General features: G+C 32.1%; 1 protein-coding gene across 1 annotated transcript in view; it reads left to right on the forward strand.

Moving 5' to 3' along the window:
- Fife (regulating synaptic membrane exocytosis protein fife) overlaps window positions 1-5,243 on the forward strand; it is a 182,279-nt gene extending 177,036 nt beyond the window's left edge. The window contains exons 20-23 of the mRNA XM_018507283.1: window positions 3,201-3,288; window positions 3,532-3,614; window positions 3,898-4,005; window positions 4,621-5,243. Of these exons, the coding sequence (XP_018362785.1) occupies window positions 3,201-3,288; window positions 3,532-3,614; window positions 3,898-4,005; window positions 4,621-4,931 (590 nt within the window). The 3' untranslated portion in view covers window positions 4,932-5,243. The remainder of the gene's footprint in view (window positions 1-3,200; window positions 3,289-3,531; window positions 3,615-3,897; window positions 4,006-4,620) is intronic.
- The last annotated feature ends 4,946 nt before the right edge of the window (window positions 5,244-10,189 follow it).

A 10,189-nucleotide genomic window follows, 5' to 3' on the forward strand; every position in this document is an offset into this window, starting at 1 on the left:
ACAGAAAAAATTTTTAAGTAAAATTTATATAACAAATATATGTACATATATATATATTTTTATATCCATTATATAAATAACAATTCATCTATCGCTACTATATGCTACTATACTGTTCTGAATATTTTTTTTCTATAATCTTTTAATTTTCTTTGTTATTTTATTTTGTTCTGTGCTTCGTAGTTCTTATTAATATATTGAAGAAGTAAACAAATCATTTCGTGATAAAAGATTTTGAAAGAACTATCATTATATACGTATCATTATACATTATTGATAAAGAATACCGTTCTAATATCTCTCGCGTTTCGCTTTTTTATTTTTGCACTTCTATTTTTTTCTCTCTTTGCGCGCACGTGCCATTAATTTGTCTTCCCTCGATACACACACACTACATTATATTTTTCAAAGACGCACGTAACGTCATTTATCATGAGACAAGGAAAGGAATATGTCGGTAAACTTTACCTGTCAAATATGTTCTTTTCTGTTTGCACATGTAATTTGTAACACCCCCCCAATCGTGATATAATTTTTTGAAACGAGATTAATTATACTATTGTTAGTTTGCAACTTCTCGGGCATACTATTAATTTCCTGCTTGCGTTAATCGTACTCCATTTCATCTTCTGCTCATTTATTAGTCTATTTAATCATTCTAAACGTCAAGAGTTAAAGCGTTAATTCCTTACCATCTTCTAATCACTTTATCCCTTCTTCTTTCTTTTTTTACAATTATATCTTTTGTCATTTTTATCAAGAGACAACTACTTAAAAATAATATTTATTAAAAACAACATTTTCTCTATAATTATCTTTATTATTTCATTCGACATTTCGTTAAATATCAAGATATCTTGTATAACAAATTCTGTTTAACCAGCAATATTTTAATTTTATATGTTCTAATAGTTTAGAAATACACGTGCACATCTTTAGTTATTTTAATATTAACAATTTTACACATATTAACTTTCACAACTAATGAACAGATAAATAAATTCACAATTAATAGAGGAGCACCTAAACATGAATACATTTATACACGTTTGTTCACGCAAACGTTATTTATTTATTTATTTATTTAATAATACATTGCGGAAATAGAGCAATTTTTCGAATCATCTGCAGACAGGTGAGTAACAAACAAAATATCCACATTCCATTCCTTACTACAAGCCTTCACGAATTCCTTTTTGCTTCTCTCTCCTAAATTTTCTTGCAATTAGAGCAAGTTGCGCTTTAGAATATTTACTTGAGCACACTATTAGCATTTATAGATAATTTGAACGCTAGCCACTTATACTGCTACCACTGTTGCTACCTACAATCTTAGGTAAGAGATTTCGAATGCCATCGTTGTATTGTCGCACGTCTTCAGCACTGTATTGACACGAACATCTGACAAATAGCCTTTTTATTAAGATGAATAGTCTATTCAACGAACTGTCTCTGTACTGACTATACGACATCTTTTTACTGATTCTATTTTTATACTACATCTACTGATTCTGAAATTGTCTTTTTTACTTTTATCTTTTAATTATTTTATTTATTATTATTCTTATCTATGCATATATGTATATTTAAGATGTTCTACTTCATGACACCTAAAAATATATAATATGTTGTACAATAAGGAACGTTATATATCTAGATACAAAAATATTTTAGCGGTATTTATATGAAATCATAATATTAATGTACAAATGATACTTAAATAAAATAGTATTTTTATTGAATTCTTTGACAAAAAATTTTTTATATTTTTTTATAAGAATTAAAAATAAAAGATATAAAAATTTGGGACAAATAATAATTCTTTGTAGAAATAAATAGGAAAGTACTTCATTTATAAGCAATTAAAAAAAGTTTTACTTTTTCTTATATCGGAAAAACTGAAAACAAATGGACTGAAAATATAATTTTAAACACAAATCTGTATGTTTCATAATTAGGTTATTCATAAATTTGTAACTTTGTTAAAAAGATATTAAAAATGATGATCAGAATTAGAATGATAACAAATAATGAGGCCATGTAAATGTAAAAATAATGAGAACTTTAGAAGAAAATAACAATAGAATGAGAACGAACTATATATTAGCTCTTCGAGCTTCTAATTATCTTATTACAGCTATCGAGACTGAACTTCCCTCTTCGTAGAGTTGAAACTCCCTGCTATCGTTGGTACTTTGGAGCTAAAGTTTGTATCTTACTTCTATGTAGAGAACGCGTTTGGAATTTATTACATATATCTACTTAATTCAGGAAGCTTCGGTTGTTGAATTTCACGATTCGGTTAGCAGTTCCATTGGTATTGATTGAATCGTTTGCATAGAAATTCTCACTGCATATTCTTGCATACTATAATAAAAACTATCAGAAACGTAAATAATAAAGATCTTATATTTGATAAAGGTTATCAGAAATGTAAAACATTAATATAAGATAGTAATACATACATATATGTAGTATTTTTTATTTATTTCCCATTATAAAAGTAACATAAACACAAGTATAATCTTTTCATTACTTTTCATCATTATATACGATCAATTAAGGATAAAAAAAAATTATCTAGTATAATCCCAATTGCTTATTTAAAAGAATCACTTACATAAGACGATTCATATAATCGTAGGATGCTTGAAACAACGCATACAGCACAAAAACTTGCAGCAATATTGCAACGTTTACAATGTCACTATTATTGGAATGTTGTAATATTGCTGTAATGTTGTTGCAAGCTTCTGTATACTATTTGAGAAATTTTAATAAATATTTAAAGAAATTAAAATGTATTTGTTAATGATAGAATGTAGATTATTGTAATTATATTGAAATTCCCACTACCGAAGATGCTTTGCAATTGTCGTATTGTTAGTAGAAGCTTCTCTGAAAGATCTGTTGCAATACTGAGTTCTTGATAATACAAGCCCGTAGTATTGACTCTTCTGATTGGCAGGTGTAAATTGTTTCATTTAGACATAACTTAATTGCAATCTGTATGGAAATATGAATTTAAATTTAGAAATGTTAATTGTAACTATTGGGAATTTTTTAGACAGAATATTGTTATTCGAAATGAATAAATAATATCTTGAGGAAACAGTTTTCTGCTTGCTCATGCAATACCATACAGTTTGCAGTCAGTCCAATGTGATCAATAATGTGAGAAGATATTTTTCGACTTGTAGGGCGGGGTGAGCGCAAAGACAGCGTTATGGAGATTCCTGAAAGATTTTACGATCGAAATAGCGAATCCGACGAAGACGAGAAATGGAGGTACGCGATCCATCTTTCGTGACAAGTTAAAATGGATCAATCACTCTATTCTATTCACATTTTCGATGTATTTATTATCGATTCATCAATTATGCTTTATACCATCATATCGTTGATATTTTAGTTCAGATATATCATATATGCAACGATAAAAGAACGGATGGAAACTCCAAATCATCCTACATTGATATTCATTAAGTTAAACATAATTGAATTTGTATGGCGTAACTTTTGTTATTGCAGTCAGTCGGCGAGAAATGAAAATGGCGTCGATTTGAAACTGGGTCGCGGACAGTTGCTGCCGAAAGGATTCAAAATAATCAGTGGTAAAATGTTTGTTTTAATCTCATACGTCCCTCGAGAGTAAATTATTTGTCCTCATAAATTCTACATTTTATTTTAGTTTTGCAGTATTTTGGGTGACTCGAAAAAAGTTCTAAATCAAATGTATACATATTTCTTCTCAGAAATATGTTTTTATTTAATAAAAATAGATATTTACTTTTGATTCATTAAATCTCGAATATTTATCAATCTTTATTTTATTGGAATTCTTCTTATTATAATTTTATTTTTGCATCCGTTTAATTGCGACTGTAAACATTGTAGGAGCACAGAACGGCGAAGTACAACTGGGTTTCTATCTATGCAAGGGAACTCTCGAGGTCGAAGTTATCTGCGCGAGGGATATTTGTCCCGAGGAGAAGGAGGAACCAGGTAATTTCTGGAGTGTACTTTCTCTCTTTGTCGCTGTTAATTCGAGTTATTCGTTCCTGTTTGCTATAAAATTCTCGCAACCTAGTATCTTTGAGGTCCTCCCGGCTATCTATCTTCGCATGAGCGTTAATTCCATAGTCGTTACTTTTACAGCGTGCGGGTATTCGGTCTTGATTATTCATGCATTACTTTAGCGTTTAGAAACAAATTTCCGAGCCAGTGTTCAGCGTGCCAGTTAATCGCAACGACCTATATATCCGCTAATTTGTTAAGGTCAAAGCTGCAGTAAAATTAACGTTTCTATAAATATTTTGTAAAAATAGTTTTTTTAATTAAGAACTATTAGCTTGATTTTTTAAATATTTTAGTTAGTAAAAAAGTTTAGTAATAATTTAATATAACGGTACAATAATAAAACACATTTTCTACCTTTTTCAGAAATGTTTAACTTTTTCTATTTTTATGTATTATAAAAATAGAATGTTTCTTTGATCTATATTTATTAAAAATTTACAAAAGAAGAAAATTCTTTCTACTTATAGATATGCTTAAAGTGTTAGATTTTAAGACCATTTTCCCAAGTCTCGACGGCAAAATTTTTATCTTTATCTATAGACACTTACGTGAAGACGTACTTACGAGAACGAGACGGCGACAAGTGGCTGCAGAAGCGCAAGACCCGCGTGGTGCGACACTCGAAGACTCCGCAGTATCGGCAGACGCTGAAATACGGACGCTGCGACACCCTGCAGGGCAGGCACTTGCTGGTGATGCTGTGGGAGAAGAAGCAAGCCTTCGAGAGCAACCAGGGGCTGGGCGGCGCCGAAGTGGATCTCGATGTGCTGCCACCGAAGGAATTCATCTTCGATTGGTATCCGCTCTTCCCGATCCACACCCTCGGCACGCACAACGCAGACTCACCATGATGGTTAAGGGAAAAATGGGCCCTCGAGGCTGGCGAGCTCGACCTCAGATTGAGCCTTTTGCTCAAGGACGAGGACGAGCCCGTCGTCAAGATCATCTCTTGATGGAAATCGTGGCTGATTACGTGGCAATGTTGGCTGGATCGAATTCAACGCAATCTCGATCTACGTGAGATAACAGTATTCTGTATTATTACAAGTCCTTGAGTGTAGCGACGAGGCTCACGTTGTTCCAGAAGGCAAATGAAGTTCGCGACGATGAAGTTTCAATCTTTTTGTGTTGCTGCGACCTTTCAATTATAACTTGTATTTACAATAGCGTATAGTGTTCAAACAGAAAAATATTTTTATTTCATTCAATCGATTAAAATTATATTATACACGAATATTAATTTAGGCTACGGTCCACTAAATGCTACAAATGCTTCGAAGTATTTGTTGATTGGTCAATTAGTAAAATTTTTTTTTTTCGATTGGTCAATCAGAAGCTTCGAAGCATTTGTAGAGCCAAGTGGACCGCACCGTTAATCGGCACTCATAATTGGCTGATATTAAATCGATAAATGTATTTTATAATGATTATTTAATCAATCTAAAACTGCAAACAAACAAGTAACGAATAGCATATTTACCAATTAAATGTTCGATCATTTATTAACATTTATAAATACAAGTGTGTGATAGAAGAAAAATATTTTTAAAGTCAAAATATATATTATCAAAAATTATAATAAAAGATTTTATTTTTTCTTTTAATAAATATAAACTTAAAACAAATGTCGCGGAGCATAGAAACTTCAGATTGCTTATCGCAATGCATAAAAGATGATTTTCAAAAAGAACATCAGTCAGCAACATAGTTCGCATATGACGAACTTAATTGAAAGTGATCCATAATCATACGTAGCATATAACCGGAAGACAATCAACTTCAGAGGATTTATTATTGAAGAAGACAATCAACTTTAAAAATGATAAAGACATAACGCTTTCATTGAACTTACGCTTGTGGGACGACGTCAGCGTCAACGTCGTCGCGTTTTTTTTTGGCGAAGAGAAAGAAAAGACAGGACAAGGAAAATAGATTCGAGAGAACCGAGTTCCTTCGATTAGCGCCTTTCGAGATTTGCGAGTGTTTTATCGGCACTCGCGGTAATTGTAGCAATAAAGGTGTACCTGCGCAATCTTGTTTGCACTAAGCAGCAGGGACAAAGAATACGGAAAGATACGGAAAGTTTATTTTTCGATGATTAACTACAGAAACAAGTGGAAGCAGCCATATATCCTGATGAAATGATAAGGGTCCATTTTTCCCGAAACAAATATAATACTGATAAATACGTCGATTGTGCGAAGCGAAACTCGATCGACATCTACCGCCGGCAGCGGTCTCATCTGGTTGATCCAGTCAGGGATTCGATCGAATTTCATACGTACTAATTCAAATATCGATATTTAAGGGTCAACAGGGATATAGAGCCTGTTTGATCTTTCTATATGCCGACGAGGCGCTTTCAGAATTCACGTTTCTATTTAAAGTAGATATTTGATTTGGAATGCAGAACAGAAGTTTGCAGTAATGTAGTACAATTACAATTTCTTTGTTCAAATAATTCTGAATTATATTATCCTTTTTCTCTTATATTACATTTCACATGTAAGTAAAGTAATTAATTCGTACAAATATTATATCAACGTTATAAAATGCAAATCATAAACTATATTATTACAATCTGAAATTATAGAGAATTCAGAAACAATCAGAAATTATAACACAATTTTTGTATATATACATAGCGTTTCAAAAAAAAGTGATGACTATAGGAAAATAGAAAACAGAATTCAATGGAATGCCTCGATCGGTGTAACTACTTAATGCTTTAACTATTTAATGGTAGACAATCGTTTCAAGGCTCGCTGGCCGAGCTAATGACAAAAAAAGAAGTAATTAGCTTGAGGTGGTGGCGAGACGAGCGGATGAGTTCCCAGAAGTAACTTCGCGGTCAACTTGAATAATAACCAACCAAACTCGGTGTTTAGAAGTCGCACAATTTTTGTAGCTCGTAGACTGATAGCGGGACTTCGACATTTCTCAGATGTAATACTGACGTCCCGTTTTGCGTAGCGTCTCGAAGATCATTATGACTCCACGAAGCAGTCCCGAGCCGTACGATTGGCAATAAAAAAGACAACGGAGAAAAATTGGCAGAGATGATATGGAAAGAAATATGTAATAAAAATTCACGAGCTTAATTTATCGCTTCGGGATGATTTACGATGATTCTCGGGACGCGTTAATGTGAGTGTTTAAATCCTACAATGTCGGACGACGAAATTAGAGACATAATGGTTTGTCCAGAATTATTGCGCTTACCCCGCCCGAGTAATTAGTGATAGGTCATAAACGTGATAATATCGTAACAGAATTAATTAATGATTCGGCAGCATTCTCACGATATGATCCATGAGTCATATCTTAAATGATTGAAGTTCACAAATTTATTATTATTACGCTGACAATGAGTGTGATGCATGCACAGACGGAAGAACATACGACACAGTACGTAAGTGATGTGATGTATGTGTATAACATGAAGATTACGGCGTCGATCCCGGAACGTGGTATACACATGCATATCTATATATAAATATACTACATATTATTACAATCCGCGGGGAAACTGTAACGAAGGATAATCAAAATGTACATGTGTTTAAATGATACGATTAAGGATAAATATAGTGTCACTGTCCCATATCATTAAAACTCGGTGTTAACGACGTAGATGTTTAAGGGATGTCAACGAAAGTTCAATCGAAAATTTATTTTCGCAAGTCCTTTGAAACAAAATTTTTAACGACATAGTTCTTACGTACATAGTTCTTACACTAGTAACTTCATTTCGTTACATCAGTAAATTTATTTTCCTCTACGTATGTTTTCGTGGATTCTACCTTTTTATAAATATAGGTATTCTCTGTAAGAAATATCAAATTCTAACTTTTTTAATGAAAACATGTATTTATTCACTATTAATGTCGGGTCTTTAAGATCAATAGTTTGGACAAATATTACGATTCCTTTGAGGATTCGTTTACAATTCGTAAATGACAGACTTTTGATCGAAAAGATGTGCAGGAATCGCGGAATTGCGAGCGCCTAAGCATTCGAAGAAAGTAATTTTTTACTTAAAACACACAGCAAGAAAGCATATCGGCCCAAAAAAAGAAGAAAAAGGATACTTTAATTACGGTTGTGCTGTTCACACATCTTATGTCGATATAATTGCTACTATCAGTCTGAACGCCTCGAACGCCAGCGATACGCCTCGCAAGACTCATAAACGAGACGATTGTGCCTTCGCGAGGGCTACATCAGATATATCGTAGAAAAAGAATATTTCACGGGTAATCGGTCTAGAAGCATATCCAATATCATGAAAATATATTAAACGACACAAATTCGAACTTTGCTGTAAAACCAATTACACATGACCTCATATGATCTTACATCTTTTATTTATTGTGTTACATAATACTCATATTGTGATCTTAATAATATTACGCATTCGCCGAAGTCGTTAATATTTTAATTAACGTGCAGTTTGTAACTCAATTAAATTTTCATTGAATTTATTTTTTTCACGAATAAACGATAATTTATTCGAATCATGTTAAAAAAACAAGAAAATAGATTCAACATATGATATTAGCAAACGACGTAAGTAAACAGAAAGTATAAGTGAAAAAGATATTTGTAGCGAAGGTAAAGGAAATCGGCGAAACTTTCGACGAAAAATCACGAATTAATTCGAGCAAATGTATTTTATTGAAAGTTTCCTCATAGAAGATTATCGCATGGACAATCTTCTCGTACGAATGCAATCATCTATATTTTAGATGGAGGACTTCTCTCCTTTATAGTAGTTGAACGCATTCTATAAACAAGTTTTCTACTAGCCTTCGAAGTGACCTAATAACTATTACAATCATTAGTTATCGATGCCGTTGTTATCGTTATCACTATCGCTGCTGCTTGTTCTCTTCTTGGCTATTCTAGATCAATCAATACTTATTAAAGTTCGAAATAAGAATTTCTATTTCGTGACATTAGTTTTAAATCACACCGTCAATAGTGATCTTTGCTAATAAAATTACAAATGACGAATTAATTTTTTGTTCTTTAAATTATTATTTTATCATCGATTATTTTATGTATTTATTAAATATGTTTTTTATCTTATAATACTAACTTTTTAATTAGACATTTTTTTACTTTATATATGTATATATTTCTAAGTTTAATATCTTGTTATGATATTTATTTATTTATTTATTATACATTTTGAAAAATAAATAATATTAAATTTGTAATTAAATGTACAATTATATTACATTTATATGTTATATTAATTACATTTATATGTTCTACGTTTAGAAGTCTAAAAAATCTAAGGACAAAGAGTTAAATTGTCCGTACTCGAATGTGCTAACTTTCGCTCATTTCACGCACGTTTCTGTAAATCTTGTAGCAGTTTTCGACGAAGTTCGAGCTTACAATAAAAAAAATTAGCTTACAATAAAATTCTTACATTATAGTAAAATCTAGACACATGTCATTCGCTCAAATAGAGAGCCATTACGATTTTTCTACGATACAGAATGCTAGCACCTTAATGTAGAGCATGACTTGGGTCTGTTTCACTATTGTCTTACGTCTAATTATGACGAACACATACCTACACACAAAGTACACACAGAGATAGACAAACGGACAGACAAACAGATAAACATGCAAACAATACACATGTGTACGCAAATACGTTGAAATCAATCTTGACAATCGAAACTATTGATTCAAACTTACGCTGTGGATCTTTTTTAGAAGATAAAATGTACTTATTACATTTCATATTATATATAATATGGGCCGTGTGTAAAAAATATTTCTTAAGACGAGCGTACACATCGCTAATTATTGCACAATTGTAAATTATCAGGTCAATCAATCGCAGATAAAAACTTTCCCTAAAAAATGATCGATGAATGTATTTGAGGGAAGTAGGCTTTTTTTTCTCTCGAGATAAAGTGGATATTGGCACGATTGGTCACCTCGTTGAGAACGCTGTTAATTAAGAGTTATATGCAACGACCTGTTCCTTTACATATCTGTGTTGTACTCGTTCTAACACTTCTAACGTCTAATTGTAAGTGTCAGGGACAATCTCACGGAAGTGCGTGCGTGTCTTCAAACGTGGATC

This window comes from Trachymyrmex cornetzi, unplaced genomic scaffold (genome assembly GCF_001594075.2).
Source record: "Trachymyrmex cornetzi isolate Tcor2-1 unplaced genomic scaffold, Tcor1.1 scaffold230, whole genome shotgun sequence".
In the NCBI taxonomy this organism is placed as follows: domain Eukaryota; kingdom Metazoa; phylum Arthropoda; class Insecta; order Hymenoptera; family Formicidae; genus Trachymyrmex; species Trachymyrmex cornetzi.